Here is a 22,586-nt window from a genome sequence, read left to right on the forward strand (position 1 = left end):
GACGCATTCTTCGATGTTTTCGTGATGCAGTTCGACGAAAAAGACCCAACTTGTGGCAAGGACAGAATTGGGTTTTTCATCATGATAATACCCCAGCACATCAGTCGCTCTTAGTGAGCGAATTCCTAGCACAACACAAAATACCTGTCCTTCCATAGGCACCATATTTTCCAGATCTTGCTCCAGCAGATTTCTACTTATTTCCAAAGGTCAAATCCCTACTCAAGAAACGGCGGTTTGCGTCAGACGAAGAGGTGAAAATTCATGCGACAAGCGCTCTGCGGGAAGTGACCAAAGATGGGCTGCAGGAATGTTTCGAGAAGTGGTATGGACGCTGGCAGAAGTGTGTCACTGTCCACGGGGCGTACTTTGGAGGTGGTGTTGTGTAAATGGTTATGTGCCATCTGCAACAAAAGTATCTACACGTGTTCGCACTGAGACTATTCGCCTGGAAAGCAGGTCACATACCACACGGACAAGGCAGAGAAGTTGCCTATAGAACATGGCGTTACCATCCGAAGTTCCGGTACTTTCTGATTCTACCCGTATGTATGTCATTACGTAAATGATAAGAGTATGCCATTACTTCTCACTGTATTGATATATCGAACGTTTAGATGAAAATGTTATACAAAAGGAATTATAACATTAATTGTTACTACCAAAGCTATCCCGGTAACTGGTCTTCTTACTGCCATTGAAAACTTACCGGACACAACCATGTCTAGGTACTTCATGCTGTTGAGAGCCTCGTACGTGAACTTTCCATTGCCTTCCTTCAGTGTCTTGTCGATTTCTTTCTGTAGTCGATCCTGCATGTCGGGATGCACGGCCATCAGATATGTAAGAAAACTCATGAGAGTGGATGAAGTGTCGAAACCGGCAACGAAAAACATCGCGGCTTGTGCTACAATATCTTCGTCATCAAATTCTGTGGGAAAGAAATGAATTAATAGGCTGTATAGTGTAAGAAGCGTAAAATTATTTTTTTATTATTAAAAATTAATCTTATACTACTACTACTACTACTAGACTACTACTACTACTACTATTACTACTACTACTATTACTACTAGACTACTACTACTACTATTACTAGTACTACTACTATTACTATTACTACTAGACTACTATTACTACTACTACTACTATTACTACTAGACTACTACTACTACTATTACTACTACTACTATTACTACTAGACTACTACTACTACTATTACTACTACTACTACTATTACTACTAGACTACTACTACTACTATTACTACTACTACTACTATTACTACTACTAGACTACTACTACTACTACTACTACTACTACTACTACTAGACTACTACTACTACTACTACTATTACTACTACTACTACTACTACTAGACTACTAGTACTACTACTACTACTAGACTACTACTACTACTACTGTTACTACTACTACTACTACTACTATTACTACTACTAGACTACTACTACTACTAGACTACTACTACTACTACTAGACTACTACTACTACTATTACTACTACTACTATTACTACTACTACTAGACTACTACTACTACTACTAGACTACTACTACTACTATTACTACTACTACTACTACTATTACTACTACTACTACTACTACTAGACTACTACTACTACTAGACTACTACTACTACTACTATTACTATTACTACTACTACTACTATTACTACTACTACTACTATTACTACTACTACTACTAGACTACTATTACTACTACTAGACTACTACTACTACTACTACTATACTACTACTACTACTACTAGACTACTACTACTACTATTACTACTACTAATACTATTACTACTACTACTAGACTACCACTACTACTAGACTACTACTACTATTACTACTACTACTACTAGACTACTACTACTAGACTATTACTACTACTACTACTACTAGACTACTACTACTACTACTATAACTACTACTACTACTACTACATCTGAGTCACTCTCAGTTTGCTTTACAATGCGTATCTTGTGATTGCCTTCTCGTTCACTTTCAGAATCAACATTTTCGGAGAAGTGATTATTATTATTATTTTTTTTTTTCGCTATACTGGAGAATTACCACGGTAGCTTTGAACCGTGCCGTTACGTTTACCACCAAATTTAACTACATATACAATGTTGCCAACATAACATGATTTTGGTCTGTGGTGTTGTTAGAAAGAGAAATTTGTTTCTTTTTCTCTCTACCTCCTTCGTTCTGAACATTACTGAGAGATAGCACCACTGTTACTCTCATCTATTGCAATGATTTTTCCCTGGACCACCAATTTGCTTGGACGATATTTCTACATAGAAGATTAAGACAGATCTTACAAGCGATCTTCAGTTACTAACAGTATGGTCATCAAAATTGTGTGTCCATTTTATGTCGAACTAAAATCTCTCTCGCATTTTCTTTTGTTTCATCACGGCCAAATGGATTTATCTCTTCGGTATCGATGTTTGTAGTAGGTCATGGCCTTTGTGACAGTTTTTGTTTCGTAATATTGATAGACGGTAATATAATTAAAAGTCTTTTTTTCGTAAAAGGCTAGGTATTTTGTTTAGGCCACAAATAAAACTGCAACGCGGTCATAATTATGTACTTAATGCTTTGGTGAACATTAACCGGAAATTTACTTTCAGTTACTTAAATGATATTCCGTGAATCACACCTTTTTCCTCTTTATTTCGTTGTCATAACCTACTTTAAGATCTTACTACATAAGCATTTTCTTTTAGTGCATTCAAAACATCGTCGTTGTACTGCATAAATCTTGCACTTGACTAATAGAGTGATTTATTTAAGAATATAGTCGCGAATTTTAATACCACCATTTCGATTGTCTTCTGTTTGACACGGCTCGGTACGGCCCGGTGACTAGTGGCCAGCGAGTAACGTCGACTATCGATATTGCTCTGCAGTGGGCATTATCCAGTTGTTCCTTTTTTGTTAAATATTGCGCAAAATATGTAATGGCTATAATGAGAAAGTACCTGTCACTTTATTTGGTATGGAAAATTTGATTCTGTAACTCACTTGTTTTGTCACTTTTCTGCTGTTCCGTAGAGTCTTCATCCTGCAAAGTTCCTTTTTTGGCCTGCATGAGCAAATGAATCATGTCCGGTCTTACAATGCCTTCTCTCTCCCTCGTCAATATTGTGTCCTTCACAATGGCCCTGAAGAAATTTGCAATCTTTCCAGGAATCATACTCAATCCAAACGCCTAGATAAGGGAGAAAACAATTATCAAGAAATGGTCACTTTAAAGAGGAAAACACAGGAATAACTATTATAAAATACAGTGTCCACCTTACATGAAATATATCCTGATTACTACCCAACGATCTCAGAGAAAGCGACGTATCATTGCCCAACATTCTGCTGCCGGTTTCCGGATATTAGACAATCATAGCTATACCAGGACGAATAGAAGGAATAGTGTACACACTCCTACTATAATAGTATGTTCTCTCATTGTCGGTAGCGGACCTGAGAACTAGTGGCGCTTCGATCGCTAAAGTCCATCGTTTGTCTGATGTCAGACACCTCGAAAATACAATTTCTCGCGCGTTTAATGGTGAAAGTTGTTAGGGGTTGTTAGTATGCATTGTTGTTTGGGTTTGTGTAGAAGTCTTCAATTTGTTGTGCTTTGAATTAACCAGTGACAAAAGAATATTGTGTGGTGGTTTACAAAATAATTGCAAAAATGCCGTACTGTTTCGCTCCGGGTTGTAGATCGGGATACGGTAGAAATAGTGACAAGACACTATTACTTATAACAAGGCAGTTAAGAAGTCTGTAGAAACTTGTATAAAAGAAAAAAATTGTTCTTTGTGAAGAAATGCCTGGTCAAGGCTGGGAAAGTGCTGTGCCCGAGTTGGTAAATACCACTCCTGCCGTGTTGATTGACAGATTTTTAGTGCATCATGTGGCAGGTTATGTCGTAAATCATTCCTCTAAGTTTATTGCGTGTACCCTCTGTGTCCATTCCCTTCGACAGAAAAGTAATGTGTCTAAACATTGTGCAGCTCTCACCCAAATCAAGGACTACGGATCCGGTAGGAACGTCAGTTTTTTAACCCATCCCTCCCAAGCTGTGTACGACGTACTTCTTCAAACAGAAATGAAAATTAAAGAAAAGATTAGCCCAGCGAGTGTAATGTGGGGTGATATCTTCTATGACTGTCTTGACACTATTGACGCTCTTACGATCCAGTCTTCGGGAGCAGGTTGTTGCAGAGAACACATCATGGATATTATTCCTAAATTGGTTTACCACTACTTAAAGTGCCGATTCTTCTTCAGGACAAAGGAAATCCGAAGAGAATTACAAGCTCGTAAATCCGCCAAGTCATCTCGCAAACTCTCGAAGCTAGCAGGCAACTAATCATTCATATGGTGAGTAATTTAATTAATTTTTAAGCACGTAAAATATCTTTCAACTCTGGTTTTATTTAACATTTTGTAGAGTTTTCTGTCCCTGAATTCGCAACTTGTTAAATACTGAACTTATTGCTTTCATAGCGTTTCAGATCCCATTGTATTTTCTGTTACGAATGTTCATAATAGTATTAACTGAAAGAAGGCTATTAATTATGAATAAGGGACTACGCAGGTATTCCTAAAGTTACGAAGAGACGGGTTAAATGGTAGAAATTTGCTTTAAAAAAGGATTACGCTTAGCGTAACAAGAACTGTGAACTTCCTCCAAGTCACGATCCTAGCGATAGAAGCGCCGCGTTGCGGCGGACCCGTGTAAACTCGCTGAGTGCGTACACTATTCCTTCTATTCGTCCTGGCTATACTAATTTAACTTATCGTACAATTTCAAAGTGACGCCCCTTCGTGGATGCACGCCTTGTGTCTTGGAAAAATGTTCCCAAACATATTGTCTTGTGATGTAGTAAATTTTAACATGAATATACACAGGGTGTTAAAAAAGTATCCAATATTTTAGGAGGTGCTAGTATGCATCAAAACAAGAAAAAAAAGTCTAATAATATGGGTCCTACAACACATACTTTCTGAGATCTGAACACTTGTTCATAGGAGGTGCTCAATGTAACTTCCATTCATGGCAATACATTCATCTGCCCTTCGGCGTAAGGAGTCACGCAGTCTTTGAAATTGACCTGGTTGTTCTTGATAACCAAACGTCTAGGGGATTTAGGTTTGGGGAACGAGCAGGCCAAGATGTGGGGCCTCCCCAACCAATCCAGCGGTCCTGAAATGTCAGCGTCAGGTGTTCACATTCATTGCGGAAAAAATGTGCTGGTGTTCCATTGTGCATGAATCACATCTTTAGTCTTTACTGACATGGCACATACTCCAGCAAGGTAGACATTACGTTAATAAGAAAGTCCTGATAACGATCGGTGCTGATGCCTTATTTCTTCAACTGCATGGGAATTTTCATCAGACCACACATTCTGATTACGAAAATTCACAACACCATCTCTGCTGAATCCCGCTCATATCCGCAGCCATACCTTTGTTTTCAGTATTCCTTGCGACGTATCAGTATTCCATGCCAGGGGTGTCAACTGCGGTATGATTATCTGGTAGTCTGCTGTATTGTAGGGCAGAAAAATGCATTGCCATAAATGTACGTCACATTGAGCACCTCCTAAAGTATGTGTTGTAGGACCCATGTTTATTAGATATTTTTTTCTTGTTTTGATGCAAACTATCACCTCCTAAAATATTGGGTGCTTTTTTTAACACACTGTATTCTTTTAATTCTTCTCCTGAGAGAAAATTGTTCAGATAAATTCAATCTTCCATTGCCCCCCATAAAAAAAATGTAACGGATTTAAATCTGGAGATCTAACTGACCTCAAGGCAACCCTTGTTTCATCAGAAGATCATCGAATGCTCTTGCAACCTCATTCATTGGGAAATCTTAAAGTGTGCGTGGTTTTATTGCCTTGGATACGTTTTCTGTTCTTCACAGCTTCAGTGCCGATTGTTGGCTATTAAAATAGTAACGATCAAATGTGTAGAAATGTTCATATTTTGCCACGAAGAAAATTTTCTCTTTTTAGTTGAAAGAAAGAGTCATTTTTCGTGCGAATTCTTCATAAAACCTATTGTTGTTGTTGTTGTTGTTGAAAATACCGTGATTATGAAGTAGTTTTGTGGATTTCTATCAATTTCGCGAAAATTCGTGGCTGTACTTAATTTAATTTTGTACATTCATTAAAGGATTTATATTTTTCATACATAAAATTAAGTTTTAATACATGTCGCAAATATCGTTAATATCCAAAAATCACATCCCAACTTATCATCCATTATTCATTTAAGTTTTTAAAAATAAAATGTGGGTGCGGTACTTCGCTACTACTTATTCAGTTATTATACAGAATATAGTTTTATATAGAATATAGTTTAGTTTTCCTGAGCTGGCTACATGGGATCAGTAAATTGAACCCGAGGCCAAGAAAGAGAACGAAGAAGGACAGAGAAGGAATAGGAGGGGCTCACAACAGGAACAGTTTGGCTGCGGCGCATGCGCGGATCTGTGATGCAATGCCAGCGTGATTCTTTCCAGGATTTATTTTCGCGTGTACATTCCAGATCAAAGCAACATCAAATAAAAAATTCTCTTCATACTCCAGTTACACATCTTGCATATACGGTTAGGTTTGGTTTAGTTTAGGTTTTTATTAACCAAGTCCGCTCATTACGGGCATACGCAGACAACCAAGATGATCCTGTCGCGAGCCGCACGTGAAGAAATAACCTTGGAAAGTCGACGCCGTTTACCGAAAGTGGACGGATATAGAACCAATATTACACGGCTTTCGTTCAGCTGATGCGTGATAAGACATAAGTATTCGATCTAACGTTTATGTTGTAGGCTTTGTGTTTTCATATATTTTTAACTACATATGATTATCTGTTATCCTTCTGATTCTTAGTGCCAGATTTTTTTTTACAATTTCCAGGCACTGATATCGACATATAGAATATACTTTTAATATATTTCTGTGAAATTTTCGTTCACTTATATCATTTTTACACAATTTAAATAATTAAACTACTGGTACTCATTCTATTTATGCCTGCAAACTAAACTAATGCTTTTATTTTCTCGTAGATTCCAGTTTTTGAGCAAATTCCTCACAGATCATATTGAAACATGGCTCGAACAGTTTCTAAACTCTTTCTGGATTTTTGGGATATCCATATCTTGCTCAGTGAAGAAAAACCTCTTCAATGAAGCATTACTTCAAAGAAGACATAGAAATAGTTAAATCAACTGCGAATTATTTTTTTCAGAAAAAAAAAATTCCACGCCATTTTGAGCAAACTTTGGCATTTTACTTCATTCAATTTTGCCATTTTCTCTGAAGGCACGTATTTCTTCAAGCAAGAAATTTCTTCAAATAAATTATCTTCATTCAGGTCAAGTCTATCTATATTTGAAGAAAAATAATGGACTATTTGTCTCTTCAAAATTTTCTCTTTCTAGTTGCGGTCTCAGCAATATAATTACAATTCAAGGATATCTTATCTTGTGAATAACACAGGTACTGGGATATCCAACAGCATTTTTTTTAATTCGTAAGAGCCACTGAGAATTCCGTTGTGAAATAAGAGCCACTTCTTCTAAAGGTGCCCGGAAGTTGTGTTATTGTTGGCGGAATAAGTTTTTATTTTTTCCTGGAATTCAGTTTTTTTATAAACTTAGATAACGTCCTCATCTTCAGTTTTGATTATGAAATCATAATAAAGCTGCAAAGTTGCATTAGCAAAATTTATCACTCGATATGCAAGGATCAATAAACCATAATCAGGAACAATGAAAATCTGAGGGTATCTGGGATAAATGATTAAATCCAGGGACACAAAGCAAAATTCGGAAACTTTCTCTGGGAAACAGGGACGTCTGATAATCTTACATTAGACTATTATTGAAAGAGCTTCGACATGTTAGGGTACGTACATGTTGGAGCAACGATAAACGATAAAAGAAATGACCTAGCGACGCTTTGGTATTAACAAAGAATGAAGTGTTCATATCGGAGCAACGAGGACGCGGGAAGCGAACATTTTGATTTATCAGTAGAAGATATTCTATGCATCCACTTAATGAAAGAAGACTATAGGAAATATCAGCTGCTAAGTTCAAGGTTAATGTAACTTAAATACGTACAAAATTAAACCCGTTTCTCATCCCAAAGATAGTATAAATTCGTTGTGTTGTGATTGGTTCTTGTGATCACATAACATATGACGAATAAATACACAACTGATCAATTTGCCAATATCTACAATAATTAATTTAATATGCCGAAATAATAATAAATCGATTAATATTCGGATATATTGATAACCACCGGTAATTATACAGATTAATATTATCTTAATCAGAGATCATATGAACGACAAGAGCGAAAAAAATGGAACTTTTCATTTTCGTCGCTTTTATCGTGTATCTTCGCTTTTATCGTTACTCCAATATGCACACCTCAATGGCAATGCATGCTTCAATTCTCCCTGATATAGCATCGCTGCTTCTTTTATCGTTTATCGTCGCTCCAACGTGTACGTACTCTTATGCAGCGAGATGAACCAACTCTTGAATGAAGTCGTTGAGAGAGCGAGCAGACAAGCTTCCTCGTGTCAAAGAGTCAGTTGTTTGCCCATGTAACTCGCATTGTTACACTAACCTCTTCTAGAATTCGAAAATTATACCCTTTGGTTAATAGACGTTCACAAATTGGTTTGGACTGTTCAATGCTACTCTACACCTCGCTTGTACGACCTCTTTTAACTTAGGATACGTACACGTTGGAGCAACGATAAACGATAAAAGAAATGAGCTAGCGACGCTTTGGTATTATCAAAGAATCAAGTGTTCATATCGGAGCAACGAGAACGCGGGAAGCGAAAATTTTGATTTATCAGTAGAAGATATTCTGTGCATCCACTTAATGAAAGAAGATATATAGGAAATATCAGCTGCTAAGTTCAAGGTTAATATAACTTAAATACGTACAAAATTAAAACCGTTTCTCATCCCAAAGATAGTATAAATTCGTTGTGTTGTATTGGTTCTTGTGATCACATAACATATGACGAACAAATACACAACTGATCAATTTGCCAATATCTACAATAATTAATTTAATACGCCGAAATAATAATAAATCGATTAATATTTGGGATATATTGATAACCACCGGTAATTATACAGATTAATATTATCTTAATCAGAGATCATATGAACGACAAGAGCGAAGAAAATGGAACTCATCTTTTTCGTCGCTTTTATCGTGCATCTTCGCTTTTTATCGTTAACCCAATATGCACACCTCAATGACAATGCATGCTTCAATTCTCTCTGATATAGCATCGCTGCTTCTTTTATCGTTTATCGTCGCTCCAACGTGTACTTACCCTAATATTAACGAATAAATCAAATGGCAAACTGCAGCTTTAAAAAAGTCTGTATGTGAAGCAATGACATAATCTCATTTTCATTTCTAATAACTCATGTATCATATATTCATATAGATTTGTAAGTACGCTTCTGCTTACAATCAAAGCACATTAAGTCAAAAATATTACTTCCTGACAAGAAGGCGTGTATTATTATGTACATAATGTATGTGTATAAACGTAGAATTGGAAAAGTAAATAGAAACAACTAACAAGAAAAATAATATTTTGAGGGATCAAGTTTTTCATCCCTGGTTCACCTTATAAAACCGTTTTCATTTTGCTATTGTTCTGATAGATGTCTCTGTAATTCCGAAAATTGTGTGCTTGGGAGTTCCTATAGAATTTGTCTCCTGGTATTAGGTGTGCGGTATAGTATGATGAGAGAGGAGGTATTAGAATTTAGTTTCTTAACTAAACCAAACATTAAATTCTACATAGTTCGCAATCGATAACATTTCTAGACTTGTAGAACACACGTTTAGGTCGAGTACACCAATTGCCTACAAATACATCCTCAGTTATCGTGTACGAGTATTCCCGATAGGAGACACTAAATTAGATTCTACATACTTTGTAATCGAAAGCTCACGAATTGTCTTCAAATACATCTTTTTTCAGTCTAGGTTCTTTTCAATCGATACCATTTCTAGGCATATAGAACAAAAGTTTAGGTCAAGCATACCGATTAATGTCTGCAAATACCTCTTCACTGATTGCGTATTCCTTCCGTTTTCTAGATTACCTGTCAGAACGATAGATAGCAGCAATCGTCTTATATACCTATTACACATATTTTAAAATAAATTACTCAATTCCTCTTACTTTAAATACTGATCTTCTATTCCCATGGTTGTGGGTTCGATCCCGGGCCAGGTCGATGGCATTTAAGTGTGCTTAAATGCAACAGGCTCATGTCAGTAGATTTACTGGCATGTTATAGAACTCGTGCGGAACAAAATTCCGGCACATCCGGCGACGCTGATATAACGTCTGCAGTTGCGAGCGTCGTTAAATAAAACATAACATTTTTAAATACTGATATTACATTGACGTTTTATCTAACAAGATTATCCTTCCGTTTTTTTAATCTTTCTTCATTCTTAAATTCCTATGTTTAGACTATTCCAATAACTATTTTTTCCCTGGGACCCTCTAGTGATCTTCGTTCCTTTACCTATATAGGTAGAAATATCTAATATGGGATTGGCGGCTGGTGAATGCGGGGTTTGTTTTATATTAATTAGTGAATTAGTGAGGGTCTCCACTCAGAGTTCTGAATATTGTAATCAGGAGGCAGTGTATTTATCCTGTCCGAAAAGTGAAGGAAGCTTTTCTCTTTCTTCAGTACGTCTATTATGTTATGATACACGTAACTTACGGTTCGCTATATGACATTAATCATACTTTTACCTAATAAAGTATGATAACACAAAACTTTATACATATATTAAATTCATATAAGTGATATTATCCAGTTATTCCTACTATTTTAGAAATTAATAGCATTGGCACGTGTTCACATCCACATGCTAAAATTGAAATATAGGGAAACTCGCCTAAATCTTACCACAGTAAATCAGTCATTTCTATTTCTAGTTACTCATGTATAATACATTCATATAGATTTGTAAGTACGCTTCTGCTTACAATCAAAACACATTAAGTCAAAAATGTTACTTCTGACAAGAAGGCGTGTATTATTATGTACATAATGTACGTGTATATACGTAGAATTTGAAAAATAAATAGAAACAACTAACAAGAAAGTAATATTTTGAGGGTTCAAGTTTTTCGTTCATAGTTCGCCTTATATTAGCGTTTTTATTTTGCTATTGCTCTGATAGATGTCTCTGTAATTCCAAAAATTGTGTGCTTCGGAGTTCCTATAGAATTTGTCCCTTAGTATTATAATATTCCTGGTGTCTAGCTCTGATCTGGTATCCTGTCTGTAAAAAAACTGAACGAAATTAATTTCACTTTTGGCTGAATAGGTGCCAAAATCAAAATCAAACTGGAAAGTAACTAATAGACGATGAGGATAATTGATGCATAAATTATAAGTCTAAAAATGGGGACTGACCTGAAGAACCCTAGGCATTACAAAGAACAAAAGGAGTCTCAGCGATCCGAAATTCACGGCTTGCTGTCCCATTGTAAAGAACTCATTTTTCGGCTGTCTCAGAGAATCCACGCCCAGTCCAAAAGCTGTTGTGGCGATGACGTCATTTGTGTATCTGGTGTAGAAGTCCTTGAGCTCCAAGATTAACATATCGCCATCTGCGAAGCAGAAAAGTAGACGGAAGAAATTATTCTTTCTTTCTTTGACACATCCAGTCATACAACGAGCTAAAAATAATTTTATTTCGATATGTTGGGAGTTTAAGGGGTTAGGTACAGCTTACAGCAGTAAATTGTTTTGGAATTAATCAACTTTTTTTTCCCTCCGTTACTGTATCTTGTACATTAATGAAAATTGGTATGTGTAAAACATTGTCCTTCTGCTATATAAAAAAAATATTTTTATGATTTAAAAAATTATTTATATATATTTTTTCAAAATTCGTAGCTGTGGTAGTTCACTGTGCAGTGATGAAGCTTTTCCCTCATAACTCATAAACTTGTTAACTTTTTCATGTTCTCTCCCTTTTATTTTATTGCTGAAACTCATGTTTACAATGATCCGACATGTTTGCTCTAAATGTCAGAATAATCTCAATCATGACCAGCAACCCCACAAAATCTTAATGTTCTAAAGAGTGGATGAAGAAAGAATGATGCTGAAACTGATCAGGAAGAGAAAAAGGAATTATTGGTCGGGTCACTGGCTGAGAAGAAACTGCCTGCTGAAGGATGCACTGGAAGGAATGGTAAACGGGAGAACAATTCGGGGCAGAAGAAGATATCGGATGATAGACAACGTTAAGATATATAGATCATATGCGGAGACAAATAGGAAGGTAGAAAATATGAAAGATTGGAGAATGCTGGGTTTGCAGTGAAAGACCTGCCGTTGGGCAGAAAACTATGAATGAAATGAATAGCTCTCCGGCATCTAGGCCTACATTATCAACTATAGCGACAAACAGGATTTTACTGCAGATAGTAGTAATCACCTTTTTGAATGATATAGTCCTTTGAGGGCGTGTTCTCGTAGCATTCTTCTAAGAAATTAACGAACTGTTGGCAGCAGTCAGACACCAGCTTAAACATCATCTTCATTTTGCTGGATGTGAAGACAGGACTCAAAGTTGATCGCATGTCTCTCCAAGCTGGACCTGAATTGAAGAGGTTTTAGGTATTAAGTATTCAACCAATAGAGCACGTTTCGCGGTCGCTTAATGAAGCCTGTTTTTGCTACGTCTGCTCAGAGACGACTAAATACTTCGTAGAATACAAATTGTATCTGTTACTCTACTGGTCACGATTTTTTTTACTTAATTTCATGTGAAAAATAGGCTTACCATATGATAGTTCAGGAAAATAGGGACAGATTTTAAATTCAATAATCGCCAACTACACAGAGTGGAAGTGAAATAATCCTGCAGATTGAAAGGGACGATAGGGTACACTTAAATGAATAGAAAACCTATATTACGTTTTGTGATTAAATGCACAGTTAATTAGAAAATTGGCACAAATAAGTATATGACATACTAATATGTACTATACAAAGGAAACAAAAGACAGATCCAAAATCTACACCAACACATAAATCTACACTACACATTACAAATTGAAAACAACAAATCCATAAATTTTCTAGACATCACAATAACAAAAGTAGACAACAAACACATTCAAAGTAGATACAGAAAACCCACAACAACAAAAACACACATACACAACACATCCAACCACCCCACACAACACAAACAAGCTGCATTCCGAACAATGGTACACAGACTTCTCAACATACCCATGAATCAACAGGATTACAACGAAGAACTAAACACAATCAAATACATAGCACAAGAAAACGGATACAACCCCAACATAATAGACAACATAATACGTAAGACAAAACAAAACCACAAAAAACAGAAGAATACAACACAAACACAAGAACACAAAAAATACATCATACTAACATACGAAAACAAAAACACACGTAAAATTGCAACCTCATTCAAGAAATTAAACTACAACATCGCATACAGAACAAATAACACTCTACAAAAACATCTCAACACACAAACAACACAAACAAACAAATACAACCACACAGGCGTATACAAACTCAAATTTAACACCTGCAACAACTTCTACATACGACAGACAGGCAGATCATTTCAAACACGTTACAAAGAACACATCACAGCCATAAAACATTACAAAACACCTCCACATATGCAGAATACATCACAAATGCCAACCACACCTACAGAGACATCAACACAGACATGGAAATACTGCACATCCAACCAAAAAGCCAGAAACTCAACACACTAGAACAATATGAAATATACAGATACACGAAAACACATCCCAACGATATTCTCAACACACAACTCAATTTCAAAACACATACACTCTTTGACTCTACACTACGAACGCACCCACACAGGAAACAAGAGGCGCCAAGACCAACAACGACCAGTTCCGAAGATGACCGAAAATAGGTCGAAACATGTTAACAAGGTACATTAAAATTTAACACAAGAAAGTCTTATCATACATATTCCGAAGTGATACAGTGTTAAAAGTTGTGTAATCAAGATGTATATAGAAAATTGAGTTGGAAGTTTCAGCAGTCTGATAACATCGCCGCTAACACAGTCCTCTTCTCGTAATACAGATGTAAGAGGTATACGAAGTCAGGGCTGTCTCCCACCGCAAACCTCCCTCTCTGGCTACAACGTTGCAATCTGGTTGCATCGTTCAGTGGCTTGAAATTAATGGTTTTTAAATTACATTTACATGAAAACCGTCCATGCTATGGAAATACGCCAGAGAAATAAATGATTCTTTATTAGATTTTCTATTGATATGGAAAAAAAATCGCGATCCTACTCACAATAGTTACCGAATAAGAGGATGTTAAACATTTGGGAATAAACATTTTTTTAAGAAAACTATGAGCTTTCTACCAATATAGTATTACACTTTTTTGTTCCATAGAACATGAGCTATTCGCTCTGAAAATCTGCAGGATTATTTCACTTTCACTTTGTATTATGCATGACGAAGTAGGAATACACGAGAAATAAGACGCGTATTTTTTTGCATACCTTTTTATCTTTGACAATTTAAAAATATCTTTCATCTTTGATAACTGAAAAAAATGAGATTTTTTACTTTACAACAGCGCTATAAATCTCTTTTCATTTTTGTTATGTTTTAATGGAACCTGAAATATTTATAATATATTATCGCCGCGCTCTCATGGCATTCGGCAGGTCTTTGAGCGGCCTCGTGCATAACATTCGGCATGTCTTTGAAATTTAATTGTATTATTGTTTTCAATTTCTTATGTCGCCGCTCCAATCACTCGCCTCAATTTCAATATTGCAGCCAATAAGCTGCTTCCATTATTAAATGACACCTACTTGTCTAATCCACGTGTACTAAAACCGAAGTTGCAATGTCTTGTGCTGAGGACGAACATTAAGGTATTTGATTAAAAATAATTATTAAAGAGTTATTATTAAGAGTTAAGAATGTCAACGTACTCGTATATGAAATAATAATAATAATAATAATAATAATAATAATAATAATAATAATAATGGCCATTTAACAATATAACAAACCAGTGCTTATTTTTTTCGAGGAAATAGACGTGACAACATGACGCTTAGAGTGAAATCTACAGAGCAACAATCGGTCGGCAAAATTATGTTTTAAAAGCACACCGCACGTTATTCTATGATGCCGACATGTTAACCAGAGCGCGGCGATAATAACAGATAATTTTGATTTTTCGGGATGTATGACAATCCTGCGTCGAAATATGTGATTAAACATTCGATAGTTAACGAAAATAGAGACAACTTAATGTAGGCCTACAGTAGTGATATTAGGCCCTAATGTTACAATAGATATGTATTTATTTTGAATGTGTGTCCAGCTCGATTCAATGATATTGGCCCTTCTTCTTGCTTGTTTGGCTAGTGAGCGAGCTGTGTGTTGCGTCATAAGAAAGAAATTTAATCACAAACGTGCATAAGAGGGTAAGAGGGAAGAGAAAGAATTAAAATAATTTCTATGCTCATAGCTAAGGAACACTCAATGTCAAGAAAATATAAGTCATCCATCATGGGTGTTTAGTCAACAGATGTAAGTTAGTGGTTAGTAACGTGGCGTGTGGAAGAATATTGTGTTTTTAAGACGGGGTATATCTCGACATGATAAGAAGGAAGTTTTAGGTGTTATGACTAGAGACAAGAATTTCATGCACTATAAAATCCCAAAATATGCATGCATTCATGCACTATGAAACATGCACGATCAAGCGAAAAATACATTAAAATATGCACTTTCGTTTTTGTTCCAAATTTCTTATTTCACTTCACTTTTTTTCTCACAGTTAACAACAACATTTCTAAATTGGTTTCTGTGAGGTTCCTGCGCTTATCAGGCAGTATGTTTTTGTAGGCAGAGAATGGCCTCTCGGCATCGCAAGAAGTTATGGATGCAAACTTTTCTTTTTCTTTCCCTTCTTCAATCCTGATTTCTAAAGTTAAAATAAAGGATATCAAAATCGAGAAACTGAGTGACTAAACCATTAAAACATGCATTTAAACTGAATATAATGTATATTATATGCATGATTAAGCTAAAAATTGCTTAAATATGCATCATGCATGTTTTTATCCCCAAAAAGGCCAAATATGCACGGAAAAAGTACATAAATTTAAAATCGAAAAGTAGTGAAATGGACAAGTATTAAGTTTGAGGTATGTCCTATGTTCCTATAAAAACATGCATTTGCATGGAATTCTCGTCTCTAGTTATGACTGTGCGGCCTGACCTATGCGACCCTGCCCATCAGCAGTGATGAGTAACTCGCTCTTATAAAAACCTCAGTGCATTTCGAACTGGTTGATCAAGGTCACGTAAATACGTACAAACCACGCACGAGTCGCTGAACTGAAAACTGTGAACTGAAGCACTGGTAATTTCGGCTGTCCCAGCTGATTTCAGTTGAGGAGAGTGGTCCAGGAATGGGGTAAGTATACGTGTAAATTGCAGTCCATTGCTTGACCTTCATCCACCAGTTCGAAATGCACAGATTTATAGTCTATCCACTTATTTTTTGCAAGGGCCAAAATCCCTGAATCAAGCTGTACAATAAATTTGTGTGTTTGTATGTATGTATGGGCTATTCCATATGAAATCGATGAGTAAAAAACCTCGCATTTTTTTAATACTCTAATTTTTTCCCTATTTATACAAGGTGCTGAGGACAGTGTATTTTCAAAAATATACTATCGAAAGTCAAACGGTTTTCGTACTATTGAGCGACAAATTTAGCGTATTTTATAAAAACAAGCCTCTTTCAGCGCTCAGAACTCTGGAACCATTTACTGCAGAACATTGAACGGGAGCTCATTTTGAAGCTGACATTTGGTAGGTTATGTTAAGAAGTAATCCTTATTTTTATTGTACACAGAGAGACAGATAATTTTATTTTACTTGCTTTTAGACTTTTTGTCCATTTGTAAAAATGTAAAAAATATTGAGAAAAAACCTTGCATTATTAAGAGGGATTCGACATTGTTTGCTTAGTGGCTCGGCAATAAGTTTCGAGGGTATTAAATAGATTATTTTCACACGCCTAGACTTGAACGGCGCAGTACCGCATGCACTGGCCGAGAGCTGAAGATAAGCGAGCGTTGGGCGTCATTTTACTCCTGTGTTTATGAAAACCTGCGATAAAGCTAGCACAGCCATGACTGCTAGACGACACATCACGTGTTTGTCTCCTGGCCTTGCTTGTCTCGGCTAAGCTCCCGTCTCACAGTCGGTTAGTTTACGCGCGTACTATTTATTTTCTTTATTTGATATTTTCAATACTTTCTTATCAACGGTGCACCAGTAAAAATATGTTTATTTGTACTTTCAATGCGGAATCTAACTATATATTTCTAAAAAAAATTTTCCTACCCAAAGGCGTCTTAATGAGGAAAAATCTAAATTTCTCCATTTCAATAAAAAGTAAGGGAATCTGTTTATATATCAATATAAACTTTAATTTCTCAGCATAAAAATAAACTACGATTTTGATCATTGAGTGAAATGGTTACGGAGCTACAACAGTTTAAATTTGCCAATTTTATGAAAATACGACAAATTTAAATATTTTTAATTTAAACACTATGAAGTTCTGATGCCTCAAACTTTGCACAAAGCATTGTATCACAGTTCTCTACGACAAAAAAAGTTTCATTGTATTTAGAAATTTTAAGGTCAATTTTCTCTATATTTCGGTTGATTTGAGATGGAATAGCTCGTATGTATGTATGTATGCATGCATGTGTTACAATTATATTATATAAATAGAATAAAATTAGAATCCATATGGCTTAAATTTTAGTAATTCATACCTTTACGGTTGACAAGAACTTTTGTCCACAGAGGATCCCCGTTCTCCATTATAGCTGTATTTCTGTCTGTGAAGAACTCGAAGTCTTTCACTGCAACTGCCTTGATGAGTTCAGGGTCACAAACCAGGATAATCGGATGTCGCAACATGAAGCAGGCTCCATAGCCATGATCTTTCAGCCCGTTGTAGAACCCTCTAATCAGGTCTTGAGTGGCTATGTTCTTGAACATCGTGGTCCCCAAGTTACCGACGAAAGGTAAAGGTTTGAGATGTGGAACTTCCGGCTTTGTGAAACGTCTGTAAGTGCTCATTCCCCAGTAATACAGCAACAATCCCAGGCCCATGAGGAGGAGAAGCCAGTCCCAGAAAGACATCCACTCCAGAATGGCCATCTCTGCTAGTTATGTTGTTGTTCTATAATAATAATAATAATAATAATAATAATAATAATAATAATAATAATACTTACTTACTTACTGGCTTTTAAGGAACCCGGAGGTTCATTGCCGCCCTCACAGAAGCCCGCCATTGGTCCCTATCCTGAGCAAGATTAATCCATTCTGTATCATCATATCTCACCTCCCTCAAATCCATTTTAATATTACCTTCCCATCTACGTCTCGGTCTCCCTAAAGGTCTTTTTCCCTCCGGCCTCCCAACTAACACTCTATATGCATTTCTGGATTCGCCCATACGTGCTACATGCCCTGCCCATCTCAAACGTCTGGATTTAATGTTCCCAATGATGTCAGGTGAAGAATACAATGCGTGCAGTTCTGTGTTGTGTAACTTTCTCCATTCTCCTGTAACTTCATCCCTCTTAGCCCCAAATATTTTCCTAAGCACCTTATTCTCAAACACCCTTAACCTATGCTCCTCTCGCAAAGTGAGAGTCTAAGTTTCACAACCATACAGAACAACCGGTAATATAACTGTTTTATAAATTCTAACGTTCAGATATTTTGACAGCAGACTGGATGATAAAACTTCTCAACCGAATAATAACACGCATTTCCCATATTTATTCTGTGTTTAATTTCCTCCCGAGTGTCATTCACATTTGTTACTGTTGCTCCAAGATATTTGAACTTCTCCACCTCTTCAAAAGATAAATTTAATAATAATAATAATAATAATAATAATAATAATAATAATAATAAATAATCTGTTCGGTATAGAGTGACCAGATCAAAATGTTCCAAAGCAGGACATTTGAAGAAAAAAACAGGACGTTTTGGAAAAAAGCCTGACAACACATTAAATTCCTTTTCATTCACTGAGAACAATAAAACCAACAAGCATACACAGTACCAAGCTTTCCATTGTTATTAATCTTACAATTGAATTGTTCATACTTCTGTGAAGAGGAAATGTCCTTCATTAGCTTTGGGCATTTCAATGAATAGGTGTGAAATTATTTACTTGTAAAATGCTTCAAATTATATTGTACTGTTACAATACCCTTTACTCCTACTGATAGCTGTTCTTTTCGTCTGGCTATTGGGTATTGATTAGTGAAAATACCCTTTCAAGATTGGCATTTTGTGCAGTTATTATTGAAAAAAATTATTGACATAAATACAGCAAAGTTTGGAAACATTTAACATTCACAAACCGCTCAAAAATGCACTCCACTGAAAATCTATTGTTTAAAAAAAAATGCGTTATCTTGCTTCAAAACAAATTGAAGGGTTCAGAACCATAGTGCGCCAAGCGCCATTTACTAAAACCGTAGAAAACAAGGGTTAAAATGAAGTTATCAACAGTAATCTCACTAGACGTTTTGATTTATCTAGAGAAAATCAAAACTCGAGTGGGATTTAATTGACTATTACACGATTAAAAGAAAGTACATAAAGATTAGAAGTAACGAAGTACTCCAATACAATAAAATATTAATTGACTTACGAAAATACAACTGTCTTCAAATGTATTATTGTACCATCTCAACATTACAAATATTACGCTAGATGCATGCTAGATGGCAGTAGTGAGCAATGCCTCTCGTCGAGAAGTTCTCGATCTATACATGATGGCAATGTTACTAGTCAAGAAGGCTTTGTTGATTCAGTTTCATTTTTATTAAAACAGTTTCATTCCACTTCAATTATCCGAATCCCAGTATTCAACGTCACTTGACAGATAATTTTCAATAAATCTTAATATTAAACAATCTCTGATACGTGACTATCCATAATATCATATAGCAGAAGCTATAACATAACCTAACTAATATACATAAGTGTTAGAAAAGTTTCAATTAACGACGATGACATAAAAAATAAACATGAATAATTTTAAAAGGAATAATTATTGAATGTACATTTTTCAAATTTGAATGTGGTTGGTGGTTCAATTGATGTTATATTGGACGTATGCGTAATAGAAGTGGAACTTGTTGATTTAGGCCTACATGGTGTATTGAACTTATTCAGGATTTCCGAATGGTGCTCTTCATTTATTTGTAAATAGGATTTCAGAAGATGCATAGGTATGATCAGTGATTTTGATTAATTCTTGTTCTTGAATGCCAATGCGAGTCATATTTGAAACTGCTGTGCATCGACTGGAGTGGTTTGTAATTTTATATATATATATTTGACGTCCAGACCAGCGCAGTTTCAAATGTTGGCAAACAAAGAAACAAATGCTAGGGACGCGATAAAATTAAACAAATGCTAGGGACGCGATAAAATTGTGCGATAAGCAGCCATGATTGGTTGAAATACGTCCTTTCGTACCGTTTTATTGGTCAAAAGTAGTATGACGTAGTAAGAGTGTAATAGTCACCATAATTCAATGAAACATATAGCAAGTAATATAAAGTACGCACATTAAAACTAAATGCTATGTTAGTCTTCATTAAACTATGGTATTCACTTAACTTTAACCTCTGCTTTCTTCGTTTTTAATAAATGGCGCTTGACCCATTATGGCTCTGAACCCTTTAATTCTTTTAGAGCACAGAATTCATAAAGTACCGTCAACGCGGGCTACTTGGACCCTTAAGGTGCTACTTGAACCCAGAAGAAAAAAATGTTTACTTACCATTGGAGTAACTTAGGTAAAAATATTTGTATAGATGAAAGTTTGCAGAGAAAAAAGCCACAACTTTCGACACCAAACTGTTATTTTACATCGACGAAAACATTTTTTTCTTCTGGGTTTAAGTAACACCTTAAGGGTCAAAGTAGCCCGCGTTGACGGTACATATTTTTCATATAACGACAGAAACACATACTTTTGACCTCAGATTTTATCTTATATACGTACTGCATTTCAATATTTGGTACATTATGTTCTTGAAAGGCAGAAAGCCGGACATTTTGACTTTATCGTAAAAAGCCGATCGGACGCTCTCAAAATAGGTTACTAAAAAGCAGGACATGTCCGGCGAAATCCGGACGTCTGGTCACCCTAGTTCAGTATCACAATCTTTGTTAGAGAAACTGTTTAAGGCCCAATTGTATAAAACTCCCTGACTAAAGATCAACTTTGATCGAAGATCGAAAAGTGAACCTAGTTCAGACACTTCTTCTATTGTATAAAACTTTTCTGCGATCAAATTACCTTGGTTCAAATGCAATCTAAGTTCACGTGAAAAGGATTTGGCAACATCGCATAAACAGGTGAAATACGTGATGCGCGGACAGGTTAGTTCAGTGTTGCCAATCTAGCGACTTTAACTCTTTTTCAACAACAATTTCTTTTAACTTTTATATTGCTTAAATAGGGATTTAGTGACCTTTTTAGCACCCCATAGTGACAAAATTTAATCTTTCTTTGTTGATAATGAGAAATCTGGAGACTTTACAACTACTTTTTGGCGACTTTCCGTACACTCTGTTGGAGACACTGGTTTTTTGTGCAATGTAAATAATGGCGGACAATAAGAAGAAGGTTGACTGTTCTCCGAGTTGTTATCATGTTATGGTGTTTGATACTGCTAAACATAATAAAGCTTTATAAAACAACAATTTTCGTTTAGTAATACAGTTAATTGAAAATTTATGAATGTGCCTATCATATCCATTAATAATTAATGGTTGTTATAAACATAATATAATTATAGGTTTTGTTATTAGATACTGCTGAACATGATAGAGCCTCATAAAATATAAGAATGTTTGTGTATTAAGGCAAGAAATTGAAAGAAATATATATAATTGCACCTATCATATCTATTAATATTAATAATAATGGATATTTTATTTGCACAATCTGTCGCTCGTATATTTCAAACAGAAAAGAAATAACTGAACTTGGATCATCTAACTTAATCGGAGAAATTTCTTCAGTCAAAGTTGACTTTAGTTTGAGACAGATTAATCTCAGATTAGACTTCATACAACATAAAATTCCAAGTTCAGCTGAAACAAGGATCAATTTAACCTCTGATCTAAGATTAAATGGTTTATACAATCGGGCCTAAGTGAATTTTTAGCTCAAAAGGTTTGTGTAATCTTTAGGCATGAATATGAAAGTAGACAGGATGAACGAAGATGAGGATGATGTTGGCAGCGAAATGAGCCCGGGGTCCAGCGCCAAAGTTAGCCTGAATTTGCTAG

The 22,586-nt window shown here is 35.7% G+C and overlaps 1 protein-coding gene across 1 annotated transcript in view; it reads right to left on the reverse strand.

Annotated features, from left to right (window-relative positions):
- LOC138695876 (cytochrome P450 9e2-like) overlaps positions 1–22,586 on the reverse strand; it is a 31,273-nt gene that overhangs the window by 6,078 nt on the left and 2,609 nt on the right. Inside the window, exons 2-6 of the mRNA XM_069820206.1 lie at positions 18,020–18,432; positions 12,587–12,748; positions 11,554–11,750; positions 3,057–3,243; positions 710–931 (exon numbers count right to left, since the gene is read on the reverse strand). Of these exons, the coding sequence (XP_069676307.1) occupies positions 710–931; positions 3,057–3,243; positions 11,554–11,750; positions 12,587–12,748; positions 18,020–18,410 (1,159 nt within the window). The 5' untranslated portion in view covers positions 18,411–18,432. The remainder of the gene's footprint in view (positions 1–709; positions 932–3,056; positions 3,244–11,553; positions 11,751–12,586; positions 12,749–18,019; positions 18,433–22,586) is intronic.

Source organism: Periplaneta americana, chromosome 3 (assembly GCF_040183065.1).
Source record: "Periplaneta americana isolate PAMFEO1 chromosome 3, P.americana_PAMFEO1_priV1, whole genome shotgun sequence".
Classification (NCBI taxonomy): Eukaryota; Metazoa; Arthropoda; class Insecta; order Blattodea; family Blattidae; genus Periplaneta; species Periplaneta americana.